Source organism: Oncorhynchus masou, chromosome 31 (genome assembly GCF_036934945.1).
Source record: "Oncorhynchus masou masou isolate Uvic2021 chromosome 31, UVic_Omas_1.1, whole genome shotgun sequence".
Classification (NCBI taxonomy): domain Eukaryota; kingdom Metazoa; phylum Chordata; class Actinopteri; order Salmoniformes; family Salmonidae; genus Oncorhynchus; species Oncorhynchus masou.
Genome location: NC_088242.1, coordinates 35530000 through 35543620, shown reverse-complemented (window position 1 = coordinate 35543620; position 13621 = coordinate 35530000). Strand labels below are relative to the sequence as shown.

The following is a 13621-nucleotide window of genomic DNA, read 5'->3' as shown; positions in this document are numbered from 1 at the left end:
TTTTTTACCTATAAAGCCAATTATCTAAAAACTCTTATTTTTTTATGTTCATATACATTATGTTGTAGCTTAGACCCTATTTTGCATCATCAGAGTTGTTTGTGTTGTGCCCACCATGGGAATACAGGCTCTTGAATGTCAGTCATGTTTTGTTTGATAAATGTACTAAAATGTGTGTAGAATTGACAAAGATGGTTGAATGTTCACACATCAGAGAATATTTTTATTTTGCGTTTTTTTTTAAATGAGGTTTCCCATTAGCCGACGCCAATGGCGACAGCTAGTCTTAGTGTGCATTTGAGTGGGAATATCTGCTGTTTTAAATTATACTGTCAATCTTCCATAGGGAACCAATTGAAATCATAGAAATATAGATACTAGATTAGACATTCCCATTCAAGTTGACATTCGACAGTGTGTAGACCGGCGGCCATCTTTTTCGTTGTAATTGGAAGTTACATTTGAAATTGAAATGGTGTACCAGCTAAATTACAGTGACCTGAAGGGTTAGGTCCATTCTATTAATTATCTTTCTATGATTGAAATGACACCCACCCTGTATTCAAGAGTTATGCTGTGTCTCAACCAATGGAAGGCACAACACAAACACCTCAGATTATGTAAATTAGGGTCTAAACTAGAACATATGTGAAAATAAGACAAATCTGAGTTTACACATGTTTACATAATTGCTGTTGAAGATTAAAATATTGCAGAATTGTTCATTTGTTCAAAACAATCTTAAGATATTATAAAATTGTTTGTAAGCTTTCAAATTATATCAAACTCAACTGTTTATCTTTTCCAGTGATGAAGCACATGGAGGTCTAATGGTAGGGGTTGGGTATTCAAAATGGATCAACTTTGAGCACCTCTATCTCCAGAATGTTTTGGCATTCAGTTCCAAAAAGTCACTTTCTGTCCGCTTCTACCATGGGCAAACATGCATGGAAGGTTCCGTCAAAAGGGGTGCGGTCGGAAAGTGATTGAATTCATATGGAACGACCCATCATTGTTTTCTGATCAAGCGATAGGGACAAATGGAAACAGTTATGTTTGGCACTCGTGTTTTCCCAATGGTCGCTGCACATTGCAGCCATTTTTTCCTCCTTTTCAAGTCTTCGTCATTCTTGTTCTTCTCCCAGACCGACATTGAAGTTGGATGTTAAGTCATGATCATTTAAAAGTCCAAGCCAACCGGACTACAGCTGAAGTCTATAAATAATTGAAATACAGTATGTCAAAACCTTCTCATTGTGGAATGCGCTTTTTGATCAATTCAGGACCATGGTGCCGCTTTGGCCTCCATAAAGCGCTAAAAGTAGCTTTTTGGCACGTGTGTTTTGCAGGAGTAAGTGCCCTGATAAATGTTATCATACCGTCTAGAATTCCGAGTGTGTTGAGGGACCCGAGTGAGACAGACATTTTAAAGGAATTGCAGTCATTGAATGGCAGTAATTTATTTAGACGAGAAAATAGTGCTTTTTTGAGAAAATAGTTCTTTTTTGAAAAGAAGAAAGAGAGGAGAGAGAGAGAGACAAATATTAAAGAAAAAGAGAGAGTAGGAGAGAGAAAATAAAGATTGCAGATGGGGGCCTAGTACACAGCAAGTAGGCCTCAAGCTAAAAGTAGGTTAGTGGGTTCTCCGTACAAATCCCTATGCATAGTCAGTTAATTGGTCGCAGACTGGGGTGGTTCTTACCATGCAGTCCCATCTGGAATGTGACACTAGCTTCATGGTGTTGAATTTTCCACTCAACACGCGTGAGAGCAGAGCCCATCGCCTTTACTGAGCGCCTGGCCTGATGGAGCTTTTTCCCCTAGACCCCTGGCCCAGACCGACTGAACCTTCTCTCTGTGTCTGTTTGTCTCTCTCTCTCTCTCTCTCTCTCTCTCTCTCTCTCTCTCTCTCTCTCTCTCTCTCTGACTCACTTCATTTGGCTGGTTCTAGCAGTGCGTTTTCACACAGTCAGCATAAAGAAAGGCTTGATTAAAAATAAAATGTATTTACTCCGGGTCGTCCGGGCTGTTTAAAATAATGAATACTTTCTCTGACATCTAGCACAGTCCTGACATGGTCTGTTTAATGATCCATGTTGCCTCCCCGAGTGCCATGAGGTGTTTGGATACAGTACAGCTAAAGCAATCAAATCAAACGCTCTAGAAAATTAGAGACATAATTGTTGCTTGTGGCCTTGAGACCATAGCCTGTCAAACTGGGTGTACACTACATGGTTTTGGCCCCAATTTAGCTGTCCTAGACAAGTTTTTGAGATTGGAGACAAAATCCCCATGTCGTTGCCTACTTGGGGCGCGCGGGCGTCCCGAGTAGCCCTCAGAGACGCAATCTCAGGGCTACCGATCCCATTTTTGAGCAGTTCCAGAAGTCCAAATATTTTCAAACATGTTGGATGGGCACAAAATCTGCAATGCTCTTGTAGTGTGAGATATGCAACGACAAGATTTTTAGAATGGTGATCAGCAGATAGCCTAGTGGTTAGAACGTTGGACTAGTAACTGAAAAGTTGCAAGATCCCTGAGCTGTCGTTCTGCCCCTTAACAAGGCAGTTAACCCACTGTTCCTAGGCTGTCATTGAAAATAAGAATTTGCTCTTAACTGATTTTTTTAAATAGCCAATCAGAGCTCTCCAGAGAAGGAGCCAGTGAGATGACGCATTGTATTGCATCACACAGAATGTGTACTCTCGAGCTGGAGCCATGACCATCATTAGTATGCATTTATACTTGCCCAAGTGTCAAATCGTTACATCTCTGACAAGGTCTGTACACACAATGTAATTCGATTCCAAATGTATTGGCTAGATATTTCAACTCTGTATGGCAAGTGTGAATGTTTGACTGAAAATGTTTACGAAGCTGCTTTGAGCCACAGCTCATTCCAGCTATCACATCACATCCTTGTTTTAGCGAGACAGCGTGGTATCAAGAATCGTCACGACCAAGGGAAGAATCTCGTAGTGTGTGCCCCCCCCTCCCCGGCGATGTCACATCGTTTAGTGTGCACGCCACCGCCAAGACAAAAAAAATGACAGGAAAGATGGTCGTCTAATGTGAAGGGCTCGCGTAGCATCAGTCATCCTGTTGTTCCCCAGGGTAGTTTTAAAGGACTTGATTAGAGCACTGACCTCACCGGTCCCTCGAATTTGAGGATGCTGATCTATTTTGGTCTTTTGTCACTTGTTTGGGCTGACAGACAAGGCACTGGACTGTACATCTTCAAAGGATATTTTCAGCCTCCCCTAGCAAATGACATGAATAAAAAGCCAACACGTTGCTTTAATTATCCCTTGTCCTAATGTTACCCCGATCTCTCTCTCTCTCCTCTCTCTCTCTCTCTCTCTCTCTCTCTCTCTCTCTCTCTCTCTCTCTCTCTCTCTCTCTCTCTCTCTCTCTCTCTCTCTCTCTCTCTCTCATATATATAAGTATAGTCAGAGGATCTATCAATTGTATAACACACTAGGAAAAGGAAACATATACTCAGTCATTTTATGATATAATCGCAAACTCCTGCTGTCAAGGCCTTAATCATTTTAGTCAACAAAGCTGTTGAAGATTGGGTTAACAACTTCCAAAACATTTTACATGAACAAAACCCAAACCTTTGAGCTGTAATGGTTTGACTCAGTCTATTAACATTACATCAAAGAAGAGGTACCACAAACATTTTCAACGAGGATCTTACAAGAAAATAGCCCACTTCCTTTCCTAATGCTGTTTATACAGGTGAGGAAACTGCAAGCTCGGCCACAATCCCACGACTGCCTGGTACCTCAGAGAACAGTCTTGTCCAACACAAATAATATCCATCGTAATGCACAAAATATCCGAGGCGGGAGTTCTTAGCTTAACCCGTCTTAGAAAAACACTGAAACACAATCCCTATATGACTGTACAGTACATGAAAGAAGCCATTTTGAGTTGCAGCATTTTCCCCTTGTAATGAAACAAACTTGCATCCCTGACAGACTGTCTCTTCCATCAAGTCAGGCCAATCCAACTGTGTGTTGCCACGTCAGATGAACACTGTTTATCCAACACATTTGTTGAACATCCAATAAGACGTTAGCTGGACTCCCCCACAAGTTTTATTTGGGTAAGGCTTGTTTAGTTTGAAAAGTCTTGCCCTCACAGGGTGCATTGATTCAGACGGATGCAATGCCTTGATGTGCTGGACAAACAGGAAGTTTGTTGGAGGGGAAAACAAGAACAAGAGAGGGAGATAGCTTATAAAAGAATATACACAACTCTCTGTCTGCTAAGTATATCATGTATGCTTATCCTACACAACAACAACAACAAAATGTACACCAGGAAACCAGTATGGGGACTAAACTGGGAAACAAATTAATGTTATGTCTGGCCCCAGATTAGAACTATGTGACATCCATGTGCGGCTTCGTCAGTAGCTTTGTCCTATTTCAAGCTATTGCTTCAGCCATCCGCTAACGGGTGTGGTTTGGTTCAGTTCAACCAATTAGCTTATTTCCCATGTTTTATATCCTTCAGTAACGAGTCACCGCCACAACCCCCAGCCAGGTCTCTTCCTTCCATTCACACGTGGGTCTGAGAGGAAATGAAGCTCTTCCCTGTGGTCCCTCGGGGAGGCTCAGAGCTGTTTCCTCAGCCCCATGGGAGTTGAGCTGGGCAGTTTGCTAAATTAGTCATGACTGGTCCTCAGATGTGTCCTAACCTACTTTCCTCCTTTTGCCGAATGCATGGAGTTAGTTTGTGTCAATGGGGATTTTCCGTGACACATTGTTAGGCCAGTCTGCTTAATAATGATATCTATGCTAGGATTGTGTGTGTTCACTTTATATTTTGCATACAATTTCTTTGCTAGGAGGTGTTGGATAAACATATAGGAAATGTGTGAAGTGTGGTTTTAAACAACAGTAATTAATATGATGTAAGTATTCATCTGTTTATCTTCCTTTCTAAGATCTGGCAGTGTCAAAAACCACTGGATAGAAATCTACTCCTTTGTGGAGCATCTTGCTGAAAAGTTTATCAGGTAAGAGAACGTCAGAAAAATATTTTCAACATCATGTATTGAAATAAATATTGTTTTTGGATTGGATTGAGATATAGCCTATATTGAGCCAATGTGAATCCTACTTACTTTTGAAGTACAGGAACATCTCATGAAGAAGATATCAAATCAAATCAAATTTATTTATATAGCCCTTCGTACATCAGCTGATATCTCAAAGTGCTGTACAGAAACCCAGCCTAAAACCCCAAACAGCAAGCAATGCAGGTGTAGAAGCACGGTGGCTAGGAAAAACTCCCTAGAAAGGGCAAAACCTAGGAAGAAACCTTGAGAGGAACCAGGCTATGTGGGGTGGCCAGTCCTCTTCTGGCTGTGCTGGGTGGATTATAACAGAACATGACCAAGATGTTCAAATGTTCATAAATGACCAGCATGGTCAAATAATAATAATCACAGGCAGAACAGTTGAAACTGGAGCAGCAGCATGGCCAGGTGGACTGGGGACAGCATGGAGTCATCATGCCAGGTAGTCCTGAGGCATGGTCCTAGGGCTCAGGTCCTCCGAGAGAGAGAAAGAGAGAATTAGAGAGAGCATACTTAAATTCACATAGGACACCGGATAAGACAGGAGAAGTACTCCAGATATAACAAACTGACCATAGCCCCCCGACACATAAACTACTGCAGCATAAATACTGGAGGCTGAGACAGGAGGGGTCAGGAGACACTGTGGCCCCTTCAAATGACACCCCCGGACAGGGCCAAACAGGAAGGATATAACCCCACCCACTTTGCCAAAGCACAGCCCCCACACCACTAGAGGGATATCTTCAACCACCAACTTACCATCCTGAGACAAGGCCGAGTATAGCCCACAAAGACCTCCGCCCACGGCACAACCCAAGGGGGGGCGCCAACCCAGACAGGAAGATCACATCAGTGACTCAACCCACTCAAGTGACGCACCCCTCCTAGGGACGGTATGAAAGAGCACCAGTAAGCCAGTGACTCAGCCCCTGTAATAGGGTTAGAGGCAGAGAATCCCAGTGGAAAGAGGGGAACCAGCCAGGCAGAGACAGCAAGGGCGGTTCGTTGCTCTAGAGCCTTTCCGTTCACCTTCACACTCCTGGGCCAGACTACACTCAATCATATGACCCACTGAAGAGATGAGTCTTCAGTAAAGACTTAAAGGTTGAGACCGAGCTTGCGTCTCTCACATGGGTATGCAGACCATTCCATAAAAATGGAGCTCTATAGGAGAAAGCCCTGCCTCCAGCTGTTTGCTTAGAAATTCTAGGGACAATTAGGAGGCCTGCGTCTTGTGACCGTAGCGTACGTGTAGGTATGTACGGCAGGACCAAATCAGAGCGATAGGTAGGAGCAAGCCTATGTAATGCTTTGTAGGTTAGCAGTAAAACCTTGAAATCAGCCCTTGCCTTGACAGGAAGCCTGTGTAGGGAGGCTAGCACTGGAGTAATATGATAACATTTTTTGGTTCTAGTCAGGATTCTAGCAGCCGTATTTAGCACTAACTGAAGTTTATTTAGTGCTTTATCCGGGTAGCCAGAAAGTAGAGCATTGCAGTAGTCTAACCTAGAAGTAACAAAAGCATTGGTACATTTTTCTGCATCATTTTTGGACAGAAAGTTTCTGATTTTTGCAATGTTACATAGATGGAAAAAAGCTGTCCTTTGAACCAGTCTTGTTATGTTTGTTAAAAGAGAGATCAGGGTCCAGAGTAACGCCGAGGTCCTACACAGTTTTATTTGAGACAACTGTACAACCATTGAGATTAATTGTCAGATTCAACAGAAGATCTATTTGTTTCTCTGGACCTAGAACAAGCATCTCTGTTTTGTCCGAGTTTAAAAGTAGAACGTTTGCAGCCATCCACTTCCTTATGTCTGAAACACAGGCTTCTAGCGAGGGCAACTTTGGGGCTTCACCATGTTTCATTGAAATGCACAGCTGTGTGTCATCCGCATAGCAGTGAAGGTTAACATTATGTTTTCAAATGACATCCCAAAGAGGTTAAATATATAGTGAAAACAATAGTGGTCCTAAAGCGGAACCTTGAGGAACACCAAAATTTACAGTTGATTTGTCAGAGGACAAACCATTCACAGGGACATACTGATATCTTTCCGACAGATAAGATCTGAACCAGGCCAGAACTTGTCCGTGTAGACCAATTTGGGTTTCCAATCTCTCCAAAATAATGTGGTGATTGATGGTATCAAAAGCAGCACTAACGTCTAGGAGCACGAGGAGAGATGCAAAGCCTCAGTCTGATGCCATTAAAATGTCATTTACCACCTTCAGAAGTGCAGTCTCAGTGCTATGATGGGGTCTAAAACCAGACTGACTTTATTTTTGTGCCACCAGATGTTTGCATATACTGGTAAAGTTACCAAGATTATTAGTAGGGCTGCACGATATGGGCAAAAAAAAGACAAATTGCGATTTCTCAACCAACAATTGTGATTTGACTTGCAATATAGATCAAAACACTTGGGTGAACTGTTGGAATCATAGAAATAGAATGATTGTGTTGTTTGGCATGACAACAAACGAAAAAGCCAGCTAGGAGTTATGACAGGGTAGGAACCAACGTGTTGGTCTGTGTTTCCCAGAGGATCCTACTCACATTTAAGTAGTCATTGCACAAACATGCTGATCTACACCAGTGGTCCCCCCCCCCCCATAAAAAAGGAACTCAGTCCGGCTTTCAACTTACTCCTGAAATTTGTAATCGTAGAATGCACAAGGTGCAATTTCTAAATTGGGTAATGCGTCAGCAGTGTTCCTCTTGTCGTCAGTCATTGAAGACCTTAGAGAGCTATTTATAACTTGTCAGAAATGTCCAGATCAACTAGCCCATGTCAGCTAACATTTGTTTTGCCCATTGACTTTGTTGTAATCTTTGTCACTCAAGTATCACATGAACACACATAAGACATGGCAAAAAGTGTAGAATTGCAGGAAGTTAGCTTGAAAATGGCAACAACAACAAAAGTATCCATCCCTATGCACAATGAATAGAATTGCAGGAAGTAAGCTTTAAACCTGCAGCAATTTCTCTCCGCCAACAAGAGGGGTGTGAACAGTTTGTGTCATGAACAGTGTGAAAGAGGGTTGCGGATAAATATTGTTGTGCATAAATTCTTTTCTTGGATTTTATTCTAGTTGCACTGGTGTTCCCAAAATGAAACTCCAGATCGCACAGCAAAATATTTTGTTGCATATGCTGCTTACCATCCCACCGCTGTAATGGCATGTGTCATGAACATAATGGCAGGTCGAGAGGTTCAAGCTGGGAGAGTAATATGGACATCTAATGTAGATAGTTTGCTACCTCAGTCTGGTTGGCATGGTTTTGCATCATTACCAGAGTCTCAAAAACAACAGCTGAAACCATGGAGTTGAGTTTGAACGTTGCTGTAGTATTGCAAGCAACATGCTCACTTCAATGTATGTATTTGTCTGAGAAACGGTGTCCCGAATCCTTGTTTGCGAGGCACGTTACACAAACAATAGGACAGAACTCACCACACGAGAGAATTCTGACTTATGCTTAGATGCATGGACATCAGAGGAGGCTGGTGGAGGGAGCTATAGGTGGACGGGCTCATAGTAATGGCCGGGAATGGAATCGATTGAAGGGAGTCAAACTTGGTTTGATACCATTCCATGTCCTTTATTACAGCCACTATAATGTGCCCGTCCTCGTATAGTTCTTCCCACCAGCCTCCTCTGATGGACTTTTTGACGTCAAAACACATGCTTGCATATCACAATAAATCAGTGAAATAAATGGTTTGGAGTGTGTGGTCCCTTTAGTTTGTTGTTTGTTTATTGGTTGAGGTCAAACATAGTATGGCCTCTTTGAGGCTCGACAAAAGGAAAATGGTGCCAAAAGCGTACAGTATATCTAACCCTTGTGTTTGTGTGTTGTTTTTACAGCCCCATGTTGAGAATGTCCTTTATTGTGTTCTCATCCAGAGGAACCACTCTCATGAGACTGACAGAAAACAGGTACACTAACATTTTGGGGATTGCATCCCAAATGGTACATTATTCCCTTTATAGGGAACACGGTGCCATTTGGGACTCACCCTTTGTCGTGTATGAGGACTTTTGAAATGGAAGAAAGTTATGAAGCCCTCTAAAACTTTGATCTGTTTTACTCAGCAATGACATTTTAAAGACCAGCCAAGGACATTTTCAGTGACACGTGATTTGTGGTCTGTGGTCTGTGTTGTTTGTTCAGGGTGGAGATAAGAAAGGGATTGAATGTGTTGAAGAGAGAGATACCCGGTGGAGACACCTTCATGCACCTGGGCTTGGAAAGGGTACTTATGTCCTTCTGACTGGGTTCTTACTTTACCACACATTATTTACCTGTTAAACATATAGTTTTGGGAGAAAAAAAAAACAGAAGAATAAGAATAATATTGTCTTCTCTTTTCAGGCAAATGAGCAGATACACCATGAAAACTTTGGTAAGCGTCCAATGACGCCCGTCACTAGATCTAGACCTACATTTTTTTAAATCGCTCCCATTTTTTTCTGTACTTGGCCATGTTGAGGTCATACCATTGATTGACCTCTCCTTTACAGGAACAGCAAGTGTTATCATTGCCTTGACGGATGGGGAGCTGAACGAACACCAGCTCGTCACTGCACAACAGGAGGTATTCAAATAGGATTATAGGGTTCACTTTCCTGTTGATGTAAAGGAAAGACACATGTAAAAACCTGCTCTCTGGGGTTGATTCTTGTTTGTTTTGTTTGACAAACAGGCGGAGAGAAGCCGATCTCTAGGAGCTATGGTGTACTGTGTTGGAGTGAAAGACTTCAACGAGACACAGGTAACGATTTAGTTTGCAGTGAAACAGACGCATGTCCTCTTCCCCTGTGAAAACACATTTTTGTTATTAAAACAAAAAGTACATCATTACATGCAGTATACTACTCACTCAATATTCTTTCACTTACAACGATTACAATATGTGCTATTTATTTTTAGTAACCTGTTTGCAGACTATGTCTCCTGTAATTGTATCTACCTACACACCTTGAACATGAGCTTGCTTGTGAGGTTGGTAGGTCTACTTATATCCCAGGCTGCGCATTAATGATGAGAGAAATTAGGCGATTTGACTAGGATGCAAACGATTAACGTATTAGCTAAGAAGAATGTTTCAGAGTCATGCAGGGTTAAACTGGATTCGAAACCTGATTGGCCCTATGAATCATTCTACCACCCAGATTGACTTTCACAAAATGCCTGGACATAATATACTGTACTAAACCTGTGTATACTATACCTGTCAAGGCACAGTAGTTTAGGCATCTGTCCAATGTCGTTTGTACATTAGGATTGTACCTGATTGTGCTTAGTGCGCCTATCATTGTACTGTTATTCTCCCCCTAACCTGGTCATGCATGTAGGGAAAGATGGAGCCATACACTCTTTAAAAAAGGGTTCCAAAAGGTTTCTTCAGCTTTCCCCATAGGATAACCTTTTTGGTTCCAGGTAGAACCCTTTTTGGTTCTAGATAGAGCCGTTTTGGGTTCCATGTAGAACTCCCTGTGGAAACGGTTGTATATGGAACCCAAAAGGGTTCTACCTGGAACCAAAAAGGGTTCTACCTAGAATCAAAAAGGGTTCTTCAAAGGGTTCTCTTATGGGGACAGCCGAAGAATCCGTTTAGATTCTAGGAAGCACCTTTCTTCTAAGACTATAGAGAAACAATATCATTCTCAAATCAAGTGTTCCCTGAACTCTTCACTGAAGAGAATGGGTCATGATGTAAATAATATGTGTCTGTCTCTGGTTCCTGAGATGTGAGCTAGGAGGAAGCACTGGGCCTTTGTAAATAAACCTGCTCTCTCCTTCCCCCTGTAGCTGGCCACCATAGCAGACACCATCGAGCATGTGTTTCCTGTGATGGGCGGCTTCGTAGCCCTGCGAGGAGTGATCGACTCGGTAAATAAACCCCGGACAGAAAGGAGAGACAGTCCTGTTTCACAAGACATACCTTCAAAGAAAGATCAAATACAGATGAAAAGACAAAATAGACAAAGATGTTGTATTCTACAGCTACCGAATGTCTCACATTTGATTTACCTGTCTGTTTTGACAGTCTTGACAAGCTATGAGTTAATTTGAGCTAATATTAACCTACTCAACTCAATTCATCTCCTTATTCTCCTTCTCCAGATCATCAAGAAGTCCTGTATTGAGATTTTAGCTGCAGAGCCCTCCAGTGTTTGTGCAGGAGGTGGGGTCCCTATAGGAACAAAGCAGATCAATGCCAGTCAATGCTAGTTCCCTGTCATTGCTTAAGTGCTGTGTTAATTTCATTAAGGGGCCAAACTGGTGCCAGTGCCCTTCCCTCAGACTGGGGCTCAGCTGGCACATATTCATTAGTACAGAGTAGTAAAATGTAGCAAACATTATGCAATGGAAAACTTAAACAAGCATTTCTTATTGGACATATTCAGGTAGTTCCTCCCTGTTTCACTCCGTTTTTTATCAATTTGTTGCCAAATGAATTATTATATTTAAGGTTTAGTTTATTGTCAATCATAGTGTACAACATTGGCAGTCAAGAGCTGAATTATCGCATTCAGTCCATATGTAAATATAACTAAATAAACAAATGAAGAAATCGTTTATTAGAAATCGTTTATTGTCATCATGAGGGAGTATCATTGTCACAGCCAGGGACAAGCCTTAGGAGCCTTGGTCAGTCAAGACAGGTCCTTTCAGAATAATGAAGTACTGGTTTAGAGCCGTTGAACAGGGCACCCTGGAGCAAGGCCTCTGTTGGTAGCTAGCCAGCTACTCCTTGACCACCACCAACATGAGTAATGCCCCCGGCAGCCTCTAGAGTTTAGGGCGCCACAAAACCCACTATACGTCGGCAACAGATCACAGTAGCCCTGTAGTCCTCCCAACAAGCCTCTATCATCTCCACACAGACCTCTGCTTTCAACTTACTTTGGGCTTGCTTGCTTCCTTAAGCCCCAGCGGTCAAAACAAAACAGCTAGCCAGATAGCTAACGAGCTAGCTAGACAAGCTAACCAGCTGACTTGCATAGGAGTCTGATCACTCTAATGATACCAACAGACAGGAATCCCCATTGGTTCTAATGGAGTGTATCGTATTGGGGATCTTGTTATGAGAGTGTCTCTAAATGGAATTTATCCTGGCCTGCCAAATGGAAGTCAGTTTGATAAATGGCTTTTTTCCCAAACGAGAGAGACAAGTCCCATATGACCTGCAGTCTGTTTCCTAAGTATGTTTTCTGTATTATTTAACCAGTGTTGCCAAGCCAATCTACCTAATCTTCTATGCTATCCAACATAATTGTGTAATGTCTGATAGCCTATGAGCTATGTATGTATGTATGTATGTATGTATGTATGTATGTATGTATGTATGTATGTATGTATGTATATATATGTATATATGTATATATGTATCTGTACTATTTTTACTCAACTAAAGCTGTTATCTTTTATTTCCAGAGAGTTTCCAGGTGGTGGTGAGAGGGAATGGTTTCCTTCACGCCAGAAATATAGAGCAGGTGTTATGCAGCTTTAAAGTCAACGACACCCTCACAATTAGTGAGTACCTGGTTACATTTACGCAATAATGGCTGAGGGAGTGTGGTATATGGCCAATATACCATGGCTAAGGGCTGTTCTTACCCACGACGCAACGCAGAGTGCCTGGATACAGCCCTTAGCCATGGTATATTGGCCATATACCACAAACCCCCAAGGTGCCTTATTGCTATTATAAACTGGTTAGCAACATAATTAGAGCAGTAAAAATAAATGTTTTGTCATGCCCATGGTATATGGTCTGATATACCACTGCTGTCAGCCAATCAGCATTCAGAGCTCGAACCACCCAGTTTATAATTACCTTTAAAACGCTGTAGGCATACCAGGTGTTTTTATACTAATGTGTATAATGTGTATTTTCAGCTGTAACATGCATGGAGTACTATAGGTGATTGAAGAAACTTAAGTTATTTAAGGAAACCGCTGACAAAAGTGTTGGGCTCTCTCCCCAGATGAGAAGCCTGTGGATATCGAAGACACGTTCCTGCTGTGTACAGCTCCAGTTATAGACGAAGTTGGGCAGTGAGTAGATCTTTTTTAACATCCGTTTTCAAATGGTCCGAGCTATCCCTGTAGGATGAGAGTCTGTTGCCTCTTAACCGCACGTCTAGCCGATCACTCTCCAGCCTTCGCAAACAGAGGGAGAGACCCAGAAGAAGCCTGCCGTGCATTAGGGTGTCTTCACGATCCCTGTCAGGGCCACAGTCCACTCCTCCTCTATTCTCTCTATATGACGATGAGCACTCGTTTAGATCCTCATTGGTTAGAGCCCTGTGTATCCATAATGAGGACGGTGTTAAGGTTGCCCCTTAATCCTAACCACAGACACACCCATCATCCATCGGCTGGCTTCATTTCTCAATCAACAAACCACTTTAGAGCCTCTTTTTTTTCATCACCACATTCCCCAATTTCTCCCCTCCCTGCTTACTTCTCTCCTGTCCTCTCCTCTACCTTCTCCCTCCAGC

The 13621-nt window shown here is 42.2% G+C and overlaps 1 protein-coding gene across 1 annotated transcript in view; it reads left to right on the top strand.

The window, feature by feature from the left end:
• Positions 1-13621, top strand: part of LOC135523880 (anthrax toxin receptor 1-like) — a 29933-nt gene that overhangs the window by 3001 nt on the left and 13311 nt on the right. The window contains exons 2-11 of the mRNA XM_064950878.1: positions 4961-5032; positions 8975-9046; positions 9282-9363; positions 9483-9513; positions 9632-9705; positions 9814-9882; positions 10923-11003; positions 11238-11298; positions 12552-12650; positions 13106-13175. Coding sequence (XP_064806950.1) covers positions 4961-5032; positions 8975-9046; positions 9282-9363; positions 9483-9513; positions 9632-9705; positions 9814-9882; positions 10923-11003; positions 11238-11298; positions 12552-12650; positions 13106-13175 — 711 coding nt within the window. The remainder of the gene's footprint in view (positions 1-4960; positions 5033-8974; positions 9047-9281; positions 9364-9482; positions 9514-9631; positions 9706-9813; positions 9883-10922; positions 11004-11237; positions 11299-12551; positions 12651-13105; positions 13176-13621) is intronic.